The sequence below is a fragment of the Lepidochelys kempii genome, chromosome 27, assembly GCF_965140285.1.
Source record: "Lepidochelys kempii isolate rLepKem1 chromosome 27, rLepKem1.hap1, whole genome shotgun sequence".
Lineage (NCBI taxonomy): Eukaryota > Metazoa > Chordata > Testudines > Cheloniidae > Lepidochelys > Lepidochelys kempii.
In genome coordinates, this window is record NC_136406.1 from 12,802,171 (window position 1) to 12,823,860 (window position 21,690).

At 47.5% G+C, this 21,690-nt stretch overlaps 1 protein-coding gene across 2 annotated transcripts in view; it reads left to right on the forward strand.

Moving 5' to 3' along the window:
* Nucleotides 1-1,510: 1,510 nt before the first annotated feature.
* Nucleotides 1,511-21,690, forward strand: part of SKAP1 (src kinase associated phosphoprotein 1) — a 227,144-nt gene continuing 206,964 nt past the window's right edge. For both annotated transcript variants that reach the window (XM_073325920.1, XM_073325921.1), the window contains exons 1-2: nucleotides 1,511-1,640; nucleotides 10,124-10,229. In XM_073325920.1, the coding sequence (XP_073182021.1) occupies nucleotides 1,592-1,640; nucleotides 10,124-10,229 (155 nt within the window). In that variant the 5' untranslated portion in view covers nucleotides 1,511-1,591. The remainder of the gene's footprint in view (nucleotides 1,641-10,123; nucleotides 10,230-21,690) is intronic.

Here is a 21,690-nt window from a genome sequence, read left to right on the forward strand (position 1 = left end):
GTGCATTTTATTGGTGCTTTGGGACTGGGATTAACCTAAATATTGTTGTGATTTTTTGGTGTAAGGGACCATCTATCACAAAGGCAAGCTTGCCTGGGTGGCAAGATAGCCCGGGGCGCCCAAGGAGACTGTGACTCCATGTTAAAGCTGTTACAGGGCCTGAGAAGTTCACAGTTGGTATTTGGTTGGGGAAATCTAATCACAGAACACACAACCAATTTGGGGTTCGTGTATGGGCGGCGCTTACACTGCCCATTCAGGGACGATAGCCCCCTGCCCCGCATCTTCTGCCTGAGGCCCTGTTCTGCTTCCACCTGAGGCCCCACCCCAACTCTGCCCCTTCTGCCCCCCTCCCTCCTTGCCTGCTGGTGCCTGGAGCAGCCCCGAACCCCAGCTGGCTGGGGCTGAACCCTGAGCCCGGGCTGCCCAGGGGAGCTCTGAGCCCCACCATGGCCCGGCCCCAGGGCTGTGGTGGGGAGCCTTAGTGAATGTTTGGGGAGGCTTTGCCTCCCCCAGCCTCCATTACCTGGGTTTGTGCCCTGGTTTACTCTGAGGTTGGCACCCGCATTAGTGAGCCATTCCAGACAGCTTGACACTAGTAATATTCTGTTTCTCCAGTGCCTTTCACACTGAAGGATATCAAAGTCCTGCATAAAGTTTGGGCCTGATCCATGTGGTTAATCTAACTTGTGTGAGTCAAATCAATGGGGCCAATTGTGCTTATAAAATTAGGGAAAGATGAATTTTTCTGGTCCACGCGTAGCCTGAAAGTTCATAAATGCAAGTTAAGAATCATTCTATACAGACACGGCAGGGATCCCTACAGTCAGCCTAGGCCAGTTCATGTTTCAGAAGAGATGTAGGCTTGTGAGCAAATATAATTCAATGGCCACTTTAGTTATGAGACTGTGGAAATGCAGGAATGGGATCGAGCTGGCATTTAGGGCAGTCAGTAAAACTGGTTTAGCGGGATGGAGATGTTGGAGCATGTCAACTAGTTCAAGCCATCGGAATAGGAAAGTGCCTTGCACCTGTTGGGATTCTGGAAGTGGGCGGGCGGAACATTGCAACAAGGCAGAATACACTTCCCTCCCTCTGCAGGATGTAGGGACAGAGGAGGCTGCACTAGAATTCAGCAGAGTCCAGTTCCCTGCCCCTGCAAGATGCAGGAAGGATAGTCTGGGTTGCACGGTAACATGCACCACTCAGTGCTCCCCTATGCAAGGGCCAGACATAAGAGGCTAAATGACAATGCAGAGTGCCTGCACACACAGCCCCGTGTTCTCTCTATGCAAGCGGGTAGGTGCATACCCACCCCACAGCTCTCCCTGACTACGGGGCAAGTCCAGGGGCTTGCATTGAATTTGCAGTTGCATTTCTCCTGCTGCAGCATCATGCAGGTGTTTGCAGGCTGCAATCCTGAGGTAGGTGAAACAGGAAGCACCTGAGGTAGTCCCTCTCCCTCTACAGTGCAGGCCCCACCCTCCCTGCTTCCTCTCTCACTGGATCAGTCAGCCTCTGTGCCTCAGGGACAGCAGCAGAGGCAGCCTCTGGAGATTTGCACTTGGGACTCTTCCCCTCTTTCTTCCCGATGCAGATGCCCCCCATCATCCCTGAGGAGATTCAGAGGCTCCTTGAAGGTAACCCAATTCCCTCTGCCCCGTCTCGGCTAAATGGGGAGAATTTGCTAAAGTAGTTTGCTAAGTGGCTCCGGGAGGAGACAGTTGTGTTGGTTGGAGTAGGGGTTGCTCCTTCTGAGGAGGGGAGGGGTTCCAGGCTACCAGCTTGCATAGGCCTCCTGTTTCCAGCTGAGGATGTTGAGGGGAACGTGGCCTGACCTGACCTGACCTGGTGCTTCTGGGATTATCTTAGTGTGCCTTGGAGTGATTCCATGTCCGAAAGAGGGAGGGGAATGTGGCCTAGGGGGTGGAGTACTGGAGTAAGATTCGGGAGGCCTGGGTTCTATTCCTAGCTCTGCCATTGACCTACTGGGTGACCTTGGGCAAGTCACTTCACTTAATTGCTCTGTGCCTCAGTTTCCACATCTGTAAAATGAGGATTGTGACACCGACCTCCTTTGTAAAGTGCTCTGATGGAAAAACACCATATAGGAGATGGGTGTTACTGTTGCATATGAGGAGGGCTAGTTTTGGAGGGTAATGGCATTGATGTTCCGATGTAGGGTGAAGCTCCCCCAAAGTATCCCGCAGACAGGTTTGGATGCAACTTCGGCATGTCCCGGCATGATGGCGGCTTAGTGCAGCGGAGTAATGCCTGTTCGGCACATTGCAACATTAGGGTGTAATAAACAAGGTTGGGACAAATTCCCATTAAGTGGCAACTCTAATGGAAACAGTGGGCTTTCAATCCTCCCAGGAGACTGTGAAAATGGCACTAGCTTTAATTTCTGCTTCTGGTTACGTACATGGTGCTAAACTTCCTACTGCTAAGTATCCTAACTGATGAACCTACCGGGGGATGCAGCTGGCAGCCTTGACCTTGTTCAGCGCATAACTGCGGCAGCATGATGTGTGTGGGTGTTTTTAAATCTGTTTCCCTTTATTTCTTCACCAATGTCAAGGGACGCTTATTCTTGTGTTTATTAAAACCGATGCGTAGACTGAGCAGTTATAATACTAACCCGTTCTATCCGCAGATCCCTAAACATGCTACAAACGTGACCTGGTTAGCTCCTCACCGACCCTTACAAATATTAGTGATAACTCTGTTATAATCTTGATACTGTAATATGGTGAATAAAGGCTGTGGGAAATTTTCCCACATCTACAGGTGTCTGTTTCAGAGCCAGGGATGGATCTATGTTGCTTCCAGGCTTAGCTATGCCTAATGCCCCTTATTCCTGACTTATCTCACCTGAGTTGTTTGGGGCCTGGGCACTTAACTTGAAATCAGAGGATTTATTCTTTAACGGCAATTAAGAGCGGTTTCCAACCTTACACCCGCCCCTGAGTTCCCCTGCCAACTTGTATGGTGTAACAATCCCTTTCTGTGATTTCTCTCCTCTGTTATGCTGTGACCGGGGGTGGGGAGGCTGGAACAATTTGTATAGTGGGGGTGCTGAGAGCCATTGAACCAAACTGTATATAATAGAAACCACTGCAAGCCAGGGGGTGAGGCTGCACCCCTAGTTCCAGCACCTATTGCTGTGACACAGACAGACAGACACACACACACACACAGAGAAACTAACGGTACGCAAATTTTGATCCTGTCCCTTTAATCCAGAGCACGGCTAACAGGCCTCCCCTGCCACGCTCACTACAGTACATTTCCAGTGCTGGACCCCGTCTGAGCAAAACCTGCTGTAGCCTGTACCTCTCCGTTCCAGTAGTGGCTAGGAGCACTGACTTTCTCCCCTTCTGGGACATGCAAAGCTTTCAGCGCTGAGATCTGTCACTCTCTCTCTCAAATGTAACATGCAGGCCCATCAAAGCTTGCTTTCAAATGCTTTGTGTCTTCCCCCAGCTGTACATGTGAATTTCCTGTTCTTTATTTTTAATCATGAGGCTGCAGTGAAGTTCACCCCCTTCGCATTTTTGATGTGTAGCACTTTATTGTTCAGAGCTGACACTTTGGTAAACAACTCACTTCTGCACCTGCCACCTCCCTTTAACTTAGATTATTTTCTTGTTAGCAGACTCCTTTTAATTGAAGTCTTCAGATCTCCTTCTAAAGCAGAGCCTTTGTTTGCTGACAAGTATAGCAGGCTATGAATAGAGATTAATTGCATGTCACATACTTCTGTATCAAATTTGCTGCATCTTAACAATCTGTACAGTGGTTGGGCCTTTCCTGTACGTAAGGAGGATTCCAGCTTCCTAGGTGCTCAGGTTGTTTCTGTGTTTGCAAAGTGCATCACCAGGAGAGTTTTTATTTAAAATCAAGATCTGAAATAAGACACCAAGAACGTACACAGCGTAATGTCCATTTTCTGATATTAAAGGCATACGCTCCTGCATAACTTAGGGATGCCTAGGTGCCATACGTAGTACACAAGAATAGCTAATGAATGGCTTGTTAGTGACAGCGGTGTTCTTGTGATAGGAAATAGCTTTGAGCCCACAGCGGTTGAAAGTCTATTTACTAGCTTGCATTCTCTCTCTGGAGTTCGGCACCGATCCTGCCAACGCTTAAGCATGCGCTTAACTTTGCACCGGTGAGTAGCCCCATTGAAGCCTTACTTACTTACTTACTGTGTCCAGTTTTGGGCCCCACACTACAAGAAGGATGTGGATAAATTGGAGAGAGTCCAGCGAAGGGCAACAAAAATGATTAGGGGTCTAGAACACATGACTTACGAGGAGAGGCTGAGGGAGCTGGGATTGTTTAGCCTGCAGAAGAGAAGAATGAGGGGGGATTTGATAGCTGCTTTCAACTATCTGAAAGGGGGTTCCAAAGAGGATGACTCTAGACTGTTCTCAATGGTAGCAGATGACAGAAGGAGGAGTAATGGTCTCAAGTTGCAGTGGGGGAGGTTTAGATTGGATATTAGGAAAAACTCTTTCACTAAGAGGGTGGTGAAACACTGGAATGCGTTACCTAGGGAGGTGGTAGAATCTCCTTCCTTAGAGGTTTTTAAGGTCAGGCTTGACAAAGCCCTGGCTGGGATGATTTAACTGGGAATTGGTCCTGCTTCGAGCAGGGGGTTGGACTAGATGACCTTCAGGGGTCCCTTCCAACCCTGATATTCTATGATTCATTGTTATCATTGAAGCATCACTCATGTGAGTCAAGTTCAGCATCGGTGTCTTGCAGATTTGGGGCCCCCAGTTTTACTGAAGGGCTGGTGCCCGAGTTGATTGGCTCAAAGCCTAAACACCCTCTACAAAACCTTTTTATCTTGACATTTAAAAGTTCCTTCCCCATGCAGGTTTTTTATTTTTGACTCTGCTTTTAAAGCAAGATGGTTTAAAATAAATAAATAAATTTTAAAAATCCCTGTTTCTCAGCAGGGTGACTAACCCCGAAAACTCCAGAGTGCTGTTTGGTTTGCAGACATGCGGGTGATGTGGGTAAACCATGGCACACACCCCCCCCCCGCGCCCCTGCCTGCTGGCCCTATTCGTGTGAGCTGTGGTGTCCTGTTTCTGCTGGAGTGCGGCTCCCAGGCAGAACGGAGCAGCTGGTTCGGTGCTTGTGCTTTGCAGGTGCATTGACACAACAAAGCTGGTGGGGTCTAATTTCAGGACAACTAGCCTTGATGCTGTTGTCCCCTTTACAAATACTCTTTAACCCTTCATCCTTCTGAAGGAGACTAAGCCATGGACAATGTGGAGATCACGTCACTGGACTCTCACACGTCAGGGAGTTCAGGGATAAAGCTTCAAACGCCGTGTTAAAGCTGAAAATTCAAGGCCGAAGTTTCTGGCTCCACCCAGGCTGTCCTGCCTCAGGAGTATGGAAGCAGATGAGATGGGTGGTGTATTCAGACCACTGCAGCAGGGCAAGGTGAAGACATCAAGGTAACCTCCGTTGGTTCAGCTCCCTTGTGGGTTTGAATCAGACTTTTGCCCAAACCCTCCTGTCTTTGCTCATGGCTAAATAATCCTTTCGGTGGAACCTGCAGATTTAGTTTCCTTATAATCCTCATGTTTAGGGGAGGCGAATCTGGCCCTGCAAAATTGTGGATTCCCCAAGTCCTGCAGATCTTGAAGCATTCGTGCCGAAGCTCAGTGCGTCCACGTTGCTCTCTGGACCCCTGGGTTTCTGTAGTCCCTGAAAGAAAAGGAGGACTTGTGGCACCTTGGAGCCTAACCAATTTATCTGAGCATAAGCTTTCATGAGCGACAGCACATCCAATGAAGTGAGCTGTCGCTCACGAAAGCTTATGCTCAAATAAATTGGTTAGGCTCCAAGGTGCCACAAATCCTCCTTTTCTTTCTGCGAATACAGACTAACAGGGCTGCTCCTCTGAAACCTGCAGTCCCTGTGTTAGCAGCTGCCTCCAATTCCCTTCTGCTCCAGGGTGACGGGAGTGGTGTGGGAAGGGGAAAACACTACCCAAGAATGCTGATGCGATCAGCACTCACCTGCATGGGTCAATCCCTGCAACTCTTTAGGGAAACCCATGCCTCTGAGTCTGCGAGTAACGTCTGGGTAGGAACTGTAGCTGGATTTAAGTGCATTGATACAAGTGCTGTTATGTGCCCTCTGATATCTAGTTCCTGGGTAGCAGAGAGACACACCCATGTGGTATTTTAAAACCTTTCATCCCCCTCATTGCTGAGTGCTGGTTAGCTCCTAGCATTTAGTGCCACCATTCTAATGTTCTTTACTACCTAGACGTTTCTAGCTGTGACCTAATTTTATGACCCTGTGCATCTCACGCTGGATTAACCGCGATCTCCTTTGGAAACTCCATGGAAGCACTTGATGAAATTTCAACTTTTTTTAAAGCAACAGGAAATGAAAAGGAGAGTCCTGTAAACTTTCAGAGTGGGTCGCGGCTAGCAATCCATAAAAATCAAGAATATTCCATTACAGCTAAGCAGTGAAACTAACATCGGTGTGTGATTTACTCTAGAGCTACTTACATATTGCTCTTCCTGATCCACTTTGAAAGTTTATGGTCAGGCTTTCTTTTTCATTTCCTGGTGCTATAAACCTAGCAGACGGCGCAGAAAGGGGGCTCGCTGTAGCTTGCAGGTTTTATTATAATTTATCCTGCAGCAGATCCACACAGACTTCCTAGTAAGTAAACCCCATATTACAGCTAATCTCATACTCATGGAGTTAGTCAGCCTTTAAAAATGGCAGAGGGATGCAACTTGTATTTATATTTTTATGAAGGTGGCACATGCTTTTCATTTTTTGTCTCCACGTGTGTAGCTATGGAAATATGGTCCACACAATCGTTTTCCCTTAAGTCCCTCTTTATGACCCGTTTCTGCTGTGTTGCTTACAGGGAAATGAGTTGACTTGTATATAATAAATTGCCTGCTTTAGTGCCCATCTCTTAACCTTTGTCTGCTGGTCTGTCCTTAGACTGTGAACTGCTCAGAGCAGGGACTGTCCTTTGTAGTGTTTGGAAAGCACCTAGCTGGCATTACCATAAGTCCTCCTTCAGAGGCTTGTGCCTAGCTTCCCAAATGGCATTATTGGGCTTCTCCTGGGCCGGTGGTACCATGCCTCTGTTTCGCAAGCTAAATTCCTACAGATGTAGGAAAGGAAAGATGGCCCAAGGGATAGGGGGCTTGCCTGAAACTTCAGAGACCTAGATTCAGCTACCTGTTTTCCCACATGCCTCCTGTGTGACCGTGGGCAAGTCATTTCATCTCTCTGGCCCAGATCCTCAAATGTATTTAAGTGCCTGACTCTCACTGATTTAAATAGGGATCAAGCGCCTAAACACCCTGAGGATCGAGGCCTCAGTTTCCCCATCTATAAAGTGCAGACAACAGCACTTCCCTACCTCGAAGGGGTGTTCTGAGGCTGTACGTAAGCTAAAGATTGTGAGGGGCTCAGATAGTAGGCTAAAGGGGGCCGTATACCTAGGGCAGCTTTCCTATGTCTGCCTTAATGAGGGGTTAACAAGACACAGCTGCTTCTCGGGACTCTAATTGTGGGATGAAGGAAGGCAGCTGTGCTCTTGTCAGGACACAGGGAGAGCAGGTGGGTCATGTTAAGCCTTGTCCTAATAGAAGTGCCTGCTCTGTAGAAGGGGGCATGGGGAGAGAGGGCTGTGATAGAAAATGAGGCGAAAACAGCAAGCCAGAGAAGGCGGGAAGAGCCTGGATTTGGCGTAAGTGTATTTGTTAACTTGAGTATTACTTTAGTTGGCAACTGGAAATGGATGACTTCAGTTGAAGGAATCCAACCCAGGAGGGAACTCTCTGCTTCAGACACTAGAAGTGATGTGGGCTGAGACCCCTTGTTTCTACAAATTGTTTTTGTACAACTCCCAGGCTTCCTGAGTCCTGCTCGCTGGATCCTTCGCAGGCCAGGCAGGACTAGCACCTGGTCTTCTGGCTGCTGGTATGTGCCCAGTGCCTCTTCCTCTAGAATTGGGTACCCCAGACGGCGATTTCCAGTCTAAAGTGTTCTGGCAACTTCCTCATTCTTTTAGTGAGCCTTCGAATGTCTCACAGAGCAGATGGTCGAAGGAAATTAAGATTGATACGAGAGACAGAAAAGGATATTCCTCTCGTGCCATTTTGATCTTGAGAACATGCTACACGCTTGCCGGTGGAGTAGTTAATGTTTTAAAGAGTTGTGTGAACTCCTAGGGTGTACTAAAGAGAGAGCACTCCTTTTTGGGGGGTGAACTGTCACATAGCGTCGGTGTAAAAATTTGGAAGCCTGGCAAGCTGGATATTAAACTCTCATTAGTGTCACAGTTAGGGGCATGCTAGAACTCGTGTAGGCCGAAACACTGGCTACTCACATCAGTGTGGCTTTGATTCTAATCTCTGCTTCGCCAGCATAAACTGGCAGCAACTCTGTTGTAATGTGTGGCATTATATTGGCATGAGATCAGAACTGGGTGTTGGGAGCAATCGTTCATTTTCTTGCTCTCTGGAAGGAGAGCTGATATCCATGCAAATAGAAGATGTTTGATCATAAATCACAAAACAGTGGGAATAAGTATTATCAGAGATAATTTTTGCTTGTGAAAGTATTTTTTTTTCCAGGTGAGTTATCCTAGCTCATCTGAAACAAGAAAATACAGTTCACTGGGTATTGGAATATTTCACATGAAGCAGCTTGGCGAATAGTGCAAATGAGCCCATCTAAATGCGTGTAGTTTGAGGTTTAACGCTCATTCCGTCTTTTAAACCATCTTTTGTGCCTACCATCCCAAGTCAGATAAACAAAGGATACAGTTCATCTTGTGTTTGAGCTACAACTGTGAAGAGGATCATACACTGTGATACGAATATATATTGGACTTGACCACAAATAACCCATTGTTTGCTGCTGTCCCTTTAAAGAGAAGCTTGGTTCTGTGTTTTTTTCATTCGGTTGTCTCTTTATTTCCGTGAAGCGTAGGTGGTTACCCAGCCTCTGCGTTTTGGGTTTGAATCTGAATGATACTGCAGCTCCTCCTTCCTGTCTGTTTACCGCTGAAACTCTGATGCCCTGTAGATCCATGTGGTCCAAGACAGGGCAGTTTACATGGATGTCAAGCAAAAAACAGATGCGAATCCATGCAGTGGGACTCGGCATCCCACACATGGGGGCCTTTTCCAAAGGAACAATGGCTTGAGGGAGTGGGTGTGGCATTGGGTCAGTACATGGCATGAATACAGGTGGCCAAGAATTGGATTGGGGCCTAGTGCTGGGCGTTTATTAACACCTCCTCTAATCCTGCAACATCCAGCACTGGACAGGCTGTTTGGAGACCCTGTGCCAGCTGGGGCTCTGGAGTCTCTCTCCTTCAGCTCTGTTCAATTGCTCACAAGCTCATTCTTCTTGCTCATGCTCTGCTCTGCTTTGGGACTGATCTTGTTCTCATTGACCTCAATGGTGTGTTTCGCCGTTGATTTCAATAGGAACAGAACTGGACCCTTTGTGAGCAGTTCGTCCAAAACACTCGTATTCAGCTTCCTACTTCATTTTCCATTCTCTTATTTTTTTTTCCTTCTGCATTTTTCTTTCCATTGTGGCTCTTTCTCTTTCAGCCCCTCCCACACCCCCAATTTCACTTTGTAACCTTGGGTATGTCTACCCAGTGTGCTAACTTTGGTAGACATGTCCTTTGTTTATGCTGATCCTTGTCTTGTTTCACTCCCTCCCCCCCACACACACTCCCTTCTGTTTTGGTAGAGTTTCTTCATGGGTCCTTGTTTTTTCCCCACAACTGTCTTGACTTATATCAATGCAAACCTAGTTCCAGAGGCTGCTCAAGAAAATCTGCTGCCTTGGGCAAAACTTCAGCGTGCCGCCCACCGGTGTGATTGCTTTTAATAGTTATGGACCCTCTCCAGTAGAAGAGCCTTCAGGCCGACTGTCTTTAGCTTAGGCTGTTTGATCACATGCTCCCAGATGCTGTCAGTGCACCGTTACGCATACGTTTCTTACTTGAAAGCAGTCTTCCTCCTAATCTAATTCTTGTTCCCCACCTGTGTAGTTTCCTGACGGTTGTAACTTTCTTCCCTAACAGATACTGAAGGTTACCTGGCGGACGGGCTGCAGAATGAGAACCTGAGTGCGAGAGCGAGAGACCAGAGAGAGGCGATTCTGGTCGGCTTCCGGCAAGTCAAGGCCAGGTTTGTGGTTTTCTGCACTACGTTCCAATGGGAGCAGAATTGCCAGGGTTCAAGGTGCAAAGTAGCAGGAATGCAACGGGTAGCCCCACGTCTCGTTGAACCGGTTGGGCCCCCACAGCAGGACTCTGAAGGATGCTTCCAAAAGTGCCATTAGCCTAATGAGCAAGTAGGCCCGGATCCACAAAAGGTATTTGGTCTTTGAACTGTCACTGATTTGAAATCCGTGAAAGTTAGGTGCCAGATATCTATGTGGGTCTGGGCTCAGCCATGCCTGTTCTCTGAAGGGGTGGTTGTGCAAGCCTATGGGTGTCTGCTGCACGTTGCATTGACAGATGCTGCATGGGTGTTTAAGCTATTCACTTTCTGCAAGGATGTGTGTATGAGGCGAGCGACTTCCTGCCTGCATTTTTCAGACTACCACCCATTTTATTCTCTTTAGAGCAGGGATGAGTCCTTGTTTTGTGTTTGCGCCACTCCTATAATGATACCTAGCTCTTGCATAGCTCTTTTAATCTGTAGATCTCAAAGTCCTTTACACAGGAGGTCAACAGCATTAGCCACATTTTACAGATGGGGAAACTGAGGCATGGGGAGGGAAATGACGTGCCCCGGGTCATCCAGCAGCAGAGTCAGGAATTGAATCCACCTCTCCTGAATTCTAGTCTGTGGCTCTATCTGCTAAACCACACTGCCCTTCCTAGGACACTGGTGGCATCAGAAATAAATCGTGCAATGAATATTTGTCCTTCATGGAGGTTTTGAAAACAAGCCTGAATATTCAGACCTGTGAATAAGTTGCTTTTCCTCATTCCAAATTGGAAGAGTGAGCATCTGTCCATCCTGTTGCTAAAGGCGTACTTGAGAACGGCCATAGTGGGTCAGACCAAAGGTCCATCTTGCCCTGTATTCTGTCTTCCAACAGTGGCCAATGCCAGGTGCTTCTGAGGGAATGAACAGACCAGGTAATCATCAAGTGATCCATCCCCTGTCACCCATTCCCAGATTCTGGCAAATAGAGGCTAGGGACACCATCCCTGCCTATCCTGGCTAATAGCCATTGATGGACCCATCCTCCATGAATGTATCTAGTTCTTTTTTGAACCCTGTTATAGTCTTGCCCTTCACAATATCCTCTGGCAAGGAGTTTCACAGGTTGACTGTACATTTTGTGAAGAAATACTTGATTTTGTTAATTTCATTTGGTGAGCCTGTGTGTGTGTTTTAGAGATGCAGCCCAGGCCTTAGTGCTTAGGGGTGCCTACTCCTGGGTTTTGACCTTTTACAGAGATGAAAGTACCATCTATAGAGTTCAGGGCTAGCTCTCAATTTGGATTCCTGGATTCCCAAAACTTTGAAGATACTTGGGTTCAGGACTCTGGCACAGGGTCAAAGTGTGAAGTGAATTACTCTGTTTGGGGTTTAAACAATTGTGCACTGTGCTGATGTGCTGGGGGAAATTCTTCCCCTGGCAATCGCACAGATGGAAAAGAGTCAGCGAGGGCTAAGACAGATAAGGCCATGGAAGATGAGTTCTGCCTGTGGTTTTCAGCTGGAGATGTGCTCCAGAACTTGGTGATAGTCATGTCTTTATAGGATGTGAACCGTGGCATGTGGGGAGTTAAGATGGAATGATAAAACTCCAGGGGGTGACCGGTCTAAGCATCCGGTTTAAATAAAACTATGGCCGAGTCCCTAAGACGCAGAGTGTTTTATGCTTTGGAAGGGCACAGCCGGATTCTATTCCCCACAGTCCCACTAAAGAACTTTGCAAGATGCCCTGCTGTATCTTAATCTATCTTTCCTGCTGGCTAATTAAGCATCAGTTTTATTCAGCAACTCGGGACTGTGTAATTATCAGCCTGGGTTGCCCTGAATAATTGAAGCAAGCTGAATGCGAGAGAAGAAGGGAGCCTTCAGAAAAAGGGGCTACAGCATCTGCAAGGGAAGGGTGGACAATGATGTCCCCCAATATTGAAAAGAAGGTGCGTTGCTCCCTGTTTCGTCTATCAGTGTAACTGGCTGGCAGTGTTCACCTGAAGCACCTCCACCCTGTTAGCAGATATTCATCCTGCTGGGAAGGAGACAATTGGGGTAGGATTACCAACCTAAGCATTCAGAAATCATGAGTCAGGTGTCACCCTGGAGTGGGGAAAAACCCTGTGAGATTGGCTTAAAATATGGGATGTTAAAAATAATAAACGTGGGGTCCTTTTGTTTGGCTTCTGAGGTGAGCGTCTTGAAGTTTCACATTGCAGAGTGTCTCTTTGCAACCCTCCGGGCAATAAACTTTTTTTTTTTTTAATGAAAACTGAGGTTTTTGCGTAATATAATTCCAGGGCCCTGGGGTTTGAAAAATACCAAATAGCTTGAGACTCACGATAAAGTTGTGCGAGTTGGTAGTACTGGATTGTTCTGCTCATTTAGCAAAGCAGGAGGCTTGCTACCCTGCCTAGACCTAAAGGAAGCAGGATTAGGGGAAGAGAGAATCTAGACTGTGTGCTGAGCACAGAATGTACTTTGTGGTAGGGCTTAGAAGAAAGTAACATATCAATGCGCTAAGGACTCTCTGGTGCAGCCTTTGCAATATAACGGGGAACGTGCAGGGTGTTCCCTTCTCCATATGTATGGGAGAACGTGTGGGGCCCACTCCGGCTCCCTTTGAAACCAATGTAAAACTGGCCAGTGCTTTAAGAGGAGCTGGTCTTTGGCGTTATTCGCAATGGGCTTGTGTGGAGACAGAAGCGAGAAAGCAGCCGTCCCAGAGCAGAGGCTGCAATGCAGCGTTGGTTTTCTGGTGGTTCTTCTCTTGCTTGCTGGTGATTGGAGAATAGTGCGTTTGAACATCTCTGTTCTAACCTGAAAGAGTTCAGAAAAGGATTTGTGGTAGCTGCTTACTGTAATAATAGCCACCTTCTTCTTTGAAGGACCTAAACAGAGCTCGTTTTCAGGGCACGGCACGGGTTAGCCTCTTCGGGGAGCATGCTGTGGCTTTTGTGGTGCGTATTCAGGAAGTCATCTGCAGTCACGTTCAGGAAGCATCTGGCTCCTCTGCTCAGGCGTCGTTCTTTCGGCTTTTCACCTCTTTGTCTCATGAAAGATGACGCGGGGTGTAGCACTTCATTATTCAAATTTATAATGGAGATCAGTCACCTGCTTAACCATGAGCTGTGGGGAGAGACATCCCTGAAAGGGAAGGGATTATTCTGAGCTGGGCTGACTAGCTGTTCCTGTAACTTGGCCTTCGGGTTTTTATTCCGCTGTCCTCCCAGTGGTCTAATATTGTTCTCAGTGGGAGGATTGCCATTGACTTTAACATGCACAGTGTTGGGCTTCATGTCTGCTTATGCTGCCGGTTGAGGATGTACAGAAGAATATTGTAATTAGCTGGGAAGCAGCTTGCAGTATCTTTGTTTGAAATGTACTATTAAAAAGATTCTAGGCCCTGGTGGAGGGGCTGTTGCCGTTTGACTGGGTTGTGTGGGCCTACGCCGTTTTATTCTTAAGAATGTATTTGGCTATTTAAAGGGACACTGTCATGTTGAAATGCGGTCAATCACAAAAAAGATTGCAGTCTTTTGGATCCTGCTCCTGCCTCTCACGGATACATGTACACACGGCTTAGCCTGACCATATTTTCTGGTTTCACAGTTGTGTTTTCCTATATCTATTTTCAGCTTACTCGCCCCTATCTGCTATGTGCAAAACCCACAAAGACAAAAGCCACGGAATGACTTAGGGGAGAAGCAGGAGTGTAGCCCCAGAGGCTCGCATCCTTAAAGGTATTTAGGTGCTGAACTGCTGTGGGAGTTAGACGGCTAAATACCTTTTTGAGGATCTGGGCCTAAGGCCTTGGATTCATGAGGTGCACGTGATTTTTCAGGTGTAGCAACCCATACTCCACCTAAGCAGCTGGAATAGCACTTCTGGAACATACCCATTGCTCTGGCTGAGCACTGAGTTGTAGTCCTCTTCAATCTTCTATGAGTAACTCCTTGAACAAAGATCATGAATTTCACTCTCCTAGAGCGGTGGTTCTCAACCAGGGGTCCGGGGATCCTGGAGGGCTGCGAGCAGGTTTCAGGGGGGCTTCCAAGCATGGTTGGCATTAGACTTGCTGGGGCCCAGGGCAGAAAGCCGAAGCCGCACTGCCTGGGGCTGAAGCCCAAAGCTCTATCACCTGGGGCTGAAGCCAAAGCCTGAGCAACTTAGCTTTGCAGGGCCCCCTGTGGCGTGGTGCCCTCCCTACTTGCTACCCCCAACCCTGTCCTTGGCTTTTAGATGCAGAAACAACTGTTGTGTCACAGGTGGGCTGTGGAGTTTTTATAGCATGCTGGGGGGGGGGGGGCCCTCAAGAAGAAACAGGTTGAGAACCCCTGTCCTAGACTATCTGTATGTTCTTCTGCCAGTGCTTTGGGATCATCGCCTTTAGTTGTAGAAGTTGTTGGCAAACAGTTAATTGACCTGGAAGCAAAATATCTATTTGTGGTGCTGAAAGTCTGCTTGCAAAGCAGCCGTCGTGAAAAAGAGGAGATGTTACGCTCTTCTTCCTGAAACCGCTCAGGTTGTCAGGCCCTCTTGTTTTGCGGAACGGTTGGTTTGGCGAGTTTGTTTTGAAGCTGTTTGCTGAGAACATCAGGGTTCTGTTAAGCTGCTTTCGTGTGCCATTTGCAGGATTAGCACCAGATGCCCAACACCTGGGAAGAATTGGATACATGACTCCACTCAGGAGCCCAACCCTCCCCGGTCCTTTGGGAAGAACAGTAACCAAAAAACTGTCTAAATGCCGAAGTGAGGTCATCCATCAGCAAGGAGACAATTTATTTCTAGGGTGGGGACAGGAAATAAGATTGATTATTAAAAATGGGGATAGATAGTTTCTCAGAGGTCCTTTCTGAGCCAGTTGGTCGTCTAAACTCACTGTTGGAAGTGAGGTTTTCAGCCAGCGGAAACTAACTCAGTGTATTTTTTGCCTCTGTGAAATTGAATAATGTTAAAGTAGAGCCAGGCAGACCAAGACAAAAATGGAGAGGAAGGGTTAAATAATGTTCATAGAATATCAGGGTTGGAAGGGACCTCAGGAGGTCATCTAGTCCAACCCCCTGCTCAAAGCAGGACCAATCCCCAACTAAATCATCCCAGCCAGGGCTTTGTCAAGCCTGACCTTAAAAATATCTAAGGAAGGAGATTCCACCACCTCCTAGGTAACGCAATCCAGTGTTTCACCACCCTCCTAGTGAAAATGTTAAGCATGACGCTCTCAGAAACAAGGAAATCCAACATGTACTCTGCAATGCTACCTTTAACCTGTCCCGCCATGACTAAATGTAACACCGACAGACTGCGCTTGATGGCGGGTGGGATCGAACCTGGGACCTCTGGAGCTTAGTGCACGAGCTAAAAGCTAACGGGCTGTTAGCTAAGGCTGTAGAGTAGACTCATAATCTCTCTCTAAGTGGTCTCGGTGCCACTAGATAGGACAGAACACCTCACTCAGGAGGTGCGTGGGTTACGTAAACTCTGCAGTGGCCATGGTACCCGTTCTTGCTAGTCCTCCTATGAATTGCCCTGTTTCCCTGCACTGCTACCGGGGGGGGAGCTCTAGCATAGATGAGGCACTTGGAGTATGTCTACACTGCCCTTCAGAGCGAACCTTCCAGCCCTGGTAGGTTGGCTGGTGCAGCTCAGCCTCTCGAGCATACTTGACCCCCTGGGTCTGAGCTTGGGTGGCTCACCTGAGTCTGGAGTGGAGCTGCAATATCCACACTTGTTGTTAGCATGCTAGCTCGAATCTGTCTACCGGGCTGGGAGGCTCTCTCCCAGCTGTACTGTAGACATACCCTTGGAGACCCTTGGAGACCTTTGGCATGTTAACTGCTGTGCTGTCTGGACCTGCTTTAGAAGGGTTGGGGCAACCAGGAGGGTTTAATGCTGCAGCCTGGGTTTACACTAACACCCCAGCACTGCGATGCCGTCAGTGGGCAATCCAGTGTAGACGCAGCCATTTGACACATACCCTAGCGTAAGGAGGTGATGTAAGGGTGGCCTTTCATAGAATATCAGGGTTGGAAGGGACCTCAGGAGGTCATCTAGTCCAACCCCCTGCTTGAAGCAGGACCAATCCCCAGTTTTCACCCCAGATCCCTAAATGGCCCTCTCAAGGATTGAACTCACAACCCTGGGTTCAGCAGGCCAATGCTCAAACCACTAAGCTATCCCCTCCCTCCACTAAACCATCCATCCCCTTTGCTGCTTTGCATCTCAACCTTAGGATTTGTCTGCACAGCATTCTGGGGGGAGCCTCCCAGTCTGGGTCGACAGACTTGGGTCTCATGCCAGACCTCTAAAAATACCTGTATGGAGAGTGCTTGAGCTGGGGCTGAAGCCTAGAGAGGAGGCTGGGCTTCAAAGCACGAGCTCCAGCCCCAGTGAGTCACAGTTTGAGCACTGTCCACACAGTCCTTTGCCCTGCTAACCTGAATCTGTTGACCTGGGGTGGGGGGACTGCACCAAAATGCTATGCGGTGGCACCCTTAACGTTCAACTGTAGGGGCTCTGATTTTTTACTTTATTTTTATTTTGATAGTTTCCTTTGTATGATAGAACTGGTCTGAAAACTTTCAACACAATTTTTTGTTGTTGCAAAAATGCCTTTGCTTTTCATATTTTTCTTTGCTGCTGCTTTTTTTGTTTGTTCGTTTTTAAGCCCACCTTACTGAGTGGCCGAACCTCAATGCAAATTTAAAAGAAAAAAAAAATGGTTTTGAAAACTTTCAAGAGCTTTTGTGGGCAACATTTTTTCGATCAGCTGCCTGCGGTAGCTTATTTAAAATAAACAAATAAATAAAAATCTCCCTGGAACGTGTTTTGCTGACAGCAATATCCTGTGTGCCTTAAATATAAATACCCGGGAGTTTTAAAAATTGATCTGTCATGGACTTCTTGTGGCCCCCAAACTCCCAGTGGTTTAACTATGAGCTTCGGTTGTTCACGGAATCTATAACTGAACCCAAACTTGCAAGTCATTACTCCAGACCTTCAAGTATTTGAGAGGCAGTGTGGTCCAGTGGATAGGGCATTAAACTGGGAGTCAGAACACTGGTTCTAGGACAAGTTATCTTTGTATAGTGCCTAAAATTATAATCAGGACCCTTGTAATAATCATACACTTTCTGAATCATCTGTTCACATTGTAGATCACAAAGGCTTGTTCTTTTGTGTAATAAATACATATTAAGGCTGGTATTTCTTTTTCCGTGCAATACAGTCACGTAGCTTTGTGCGCATCTGACCCCTGCGATGATTTCAAGTAGTGCATTAATACACTTTAGCTAGCACAATCCTTAAGAAAAGTACTTACTGCATTTGGTGTCAGGCGGCTTTTCAAAGCTTAAATGGGCTGGCTACGTCCCCCTCGGGAATTGCAGAAGGGATACATTTTGACCCAGTATGGTTTTGTGTGTTGGGGCTTCAGCATCTCTAATAGTGTCGTTTACATAATTCCTTGCTAAAAATCTGTCGTCCACTACATCAGTGGGTTTAGAATTGTTCACATGTCGTCTTAAACTTCCCACTTACTCTGTTCTAGAGCTGTAGCCGAAGTGCAATATGGTCAGTCTCGCTTCTGATGTACCATTCAGTTACATCGGGGTGAACTTGACCCCATCTGAGAGAACTTTTATATCTGGATTATAAAGGTGTTTATAACAGACATCCAAAGGTCCATAGCAGAGCTAGTGGGCACTGCTTTAATAAACTTCTAATCAGATTAACTACATCTGTTATCTTAATTTCCAATCTTGTTTTAAAGTTTTGAAATCAGAGTGCAGGAGGCTGCAATTTCAGGGTAATTTTGCTTCATTAGTGTAACTGCCCTCTCTGTAATTTTCACCAATATGAGGCTCATTATCCCGCATAACATGCAATATCAAGATAAAAGGGAATTTAAGAATGTGACCTGGTAGCCAGGCGGATAATCAAGCTCTGCACATTACCTTCAAGGCTGAACTGGCCTCACTACATCGTCTTTAATTAGCCCAAGTGCTGTTTTTCATCTGTCACTTATTCAGGAGGCTGAAATTTGTTTCACTTGGTGGTGGGATTTTGCTCAGCGTGACCAACGGTTCGGGTTCATTTTAACCACTGGATATGGATTTGTCTCGTAAGGTACCCGAGAAGTCACTTGCCACCCTATAGGTATAGAAAAGTTCTTGACCTGCGTTTTCTGTCACTGCAAACCATCTCTGTTATTCCGGTACAGTTGCGTGAAGGTGGAGAAAATCGCTTGCAAAGGAATTCCTTCCATTTTGCCGTGTTGACATTAATGCTAACCTTACATTTTCAAAAAGTCTGATACCATATAGAGTTTCTGTTTTAACTTGTGAGCACCCTGCAATCTGTTCCGTGCTGTACGTGGGCAGATGACGGCTCCGTCATGTTCAAACATCTCCGAGCCAAATTCAAACCAGGTGCAACCTGATTGATTTATATGTGGGATGAATTTGGCCCCCCCGCCCCACTCTTCCAGTAACGCAGTTTGATGCCTTCCGGGTTATGATCCTTTCAGTAATTTGCATCATTTGCCATTCCAGCTGATAAAATTACCTCTGTTTCCCATCCGTTTCCTTGTGGCTGCATTGTTAATCTGAAACCTGAGGCCTGTAAATGATGGAGACTCAGTAACCAGAGTCTTTGCAGAGCTGGTGCTTCTTCTGTAACATTTAGCTGAGAAATGCATTTGAAGTGGTTCATAAGCTGACCTGGCTAATGGTGAGCTCCCAAATTCCTCCCCCCCACCTCCTCTCCCCCCCCCCCCGCTGCCTGAAATCTTTTTCAGCATTGATTTTTTTTCTCCCCAAACATTAAAAACCAACAAATATTGTGCACCAAACAAATTAGACTCAGCCTTGAAATACCTATTTAATATCTGTGGTGATGTTAGGGTTCTTAATTGGACAAGAAAATGCAGGAAATTTGATTGTAACCTGACTGGATTTTATGGTTCCTGCCAAAAATGAGCCTGAGAGGAAAGTGGGGTTTATATTTAGAGCCTTTTAAGGGCAGAAGAGAGCATGATGATCATCAGAACAAAGCCTCTGCACAACGCAGGCCACAGAATCTCAGCTGGTGATTCTTGTATCTAGCCCAACGGTTTTGTTGTCTATTTGACTCATTCTTTAGCGATTGGGATCTGTCACCTGAAGTGTCAGCTGGGGAACGGGGTCGTGTCCGGCAGCTCTCAGGATCAGCAGTGGCAGACGATGGGGGTTGAGGGGGCGCCGCACCTAGCTGTGCGATCAGTAATTTTAGGACCGATTCTGATCTTGCCTCGCCTGGGGAGAGCCAGGAGTCGCTCTCTTTCAGTCAACGGAGTTACACCAGTGTATGGTTTAGTCTTGTGATTAAGGCACTGAGTTTGGATTTTGGAAAAATACGTTCCATTGCTGGCTCTGCCACTGACCTGCTGTATGACCTTGGTCGTCTCACTTCACCTCTCTGCCTGTTTCCCCTTCTGTAAAGTGGGGCTAATGATACTGACCTTTGTGAGGGGCTTTGAGATTTATTGTTGAAATCCTCTAGACCAGTGGTTTTCAAACTCTTTTTTTTTTCTGGCGACCCAGGTGAAGAAAACTGTTGATGCCCACGACCACCTAACGGAGTTCAGGATGAGGGGTCTGGGGTGTGGGAGGGGCTCAGGGCTGGGGCAGAGGGTTGGGGTGTGGAGGTGAGGGCTGCAGGATGGGGCCAGGGGTGAGGGGTTTGGGGTGCAGGAAGGGGCTCTGGGTTGGGGGGGGGCTCATGGCTGGGGCAGGGGTTTGGGGTGTGGGCTTACCTCGGGCGGCTCCTGGTCAGCGACGCAGCGGGGATGCTAGGGCAGGCCTCCTGCCTGTTCTGGCACTGCGGACTACGCTGTGCCCCGGACACGGCCAGCAGCAGGTCTGGCTCCTTGGTGGTGTTAAATGGCATTAGGAGCTTATATTGGCTCCGCAGAATTAGATTTTTATCAGTAAATTTCACCGTGTATATGCGCGCACGCACACAGCGACGAAAAAATATTGCTTTCGATAATCAGAATGTACGGATAGGCAAAAACGCGGCTTGAGAACTTATTAGAGTTTGATTGAAGGTTATGTACATCATATGTTTTGACATGTGATGTTGACAACTTGTGTTTTAAGGGTTATAATGCTGTGACTTGTTCAATCTCAACATCTACAGTCGTTAAATAATTGTCTGATCCCCTCTGTAGCTTCCTGTGAATATTGAAACTGATTTAAAAAAGTAAACGTTGTTCTTATCTGTTGAAATGATGATAAAAAATGAATTCTTCCAAGCCTACCTATGTGGGAGCTGAGCTGTCTTGAAAATCTGGTCATTTGGTTTCCCATCTGCAAAACAGACACCTCTGCTTCATTTCCACTCTGTTCATCATATTTAGAGTGCATCCTCTTTGTGTATGTACATCTGATTGGGCTCCAGTCTTGCATAGGGCCTGTAGGTTGCTACTGGAATGTTAATACATTCGAATCAGGCCCTGTATGTCTTTCAGGAGCAAAGTGCCATAAAGTGCATCTTATGTATAAGTTTAATGCATAACCTCCTTGGCTATATGGTTGTGGGAATGTTTTTATTTAAATAGAACAAACTAGCAGAATACTCCTGTTTTGGTACAATGCATGCATTTCTGAATGGGTGTGTCTGGTTGGGTCTCGCCCACGTGCTCAGAGTTTAAATAATAGCCATGTTTAGGGTTTTCCCTCAGGCCAGATTGCCAGTGACCTTGGGGTGTTTTTAGCCGCCTTCCGCAGCAAGTCACTTGCTGGTTTGGAACTAGAGTAAATGGTGGATTCTCTGTCACTTGAAGTAGCTAAATCAAGATTAAGAACATAAGAACGGCCATACTGGGTCAGAACAATGGTCCATCTAGCCCAAGGGTTGGCAACCTATGACACGCGTGCCAAAGACGGCACGCAAGCCCGGTTTTAATGGCACGCTGCTGCCTGCCGGGGTCCCGGCAGGCAGCAGCGGGCCATTAAAAATCTGGCCTAGCCCGGCCCGCTCTTCTCCCGCGGGGGCAAGGGGCAGAAGCTTGGTCCTGCCGGCTCCCCGGCCTCTTCCCGCAGCGTACTGGGTTCCTGCACTTCCTCCTCCTCTTCGTCCCTCCCTCCCTCCCTGCTGGCTCTTGCGAGGGAGGGGGTGGGAGAGGAGCGGAGTCAGTGTACTCCCCGCTCCCCGCAGAAGCAGAGAGGAAGCGGGGGCAGGGCCTTGGGGAAGTGGGGCATATCCCCTCCAGCCCCCTGCCGTGAGCACCCCACGACCACACCCCCGCCCTCTGCCTGACCCCCCCCCCCACACACCCAGCCCTCTGCCCTGAGCCCTGCAGCCCCGCACACCCCCAAGACCTCTGCCCTGAGCCCTGTACCCCCCCCTCAGACACACACCCAGCCCTCTGCTTGACTCCTTC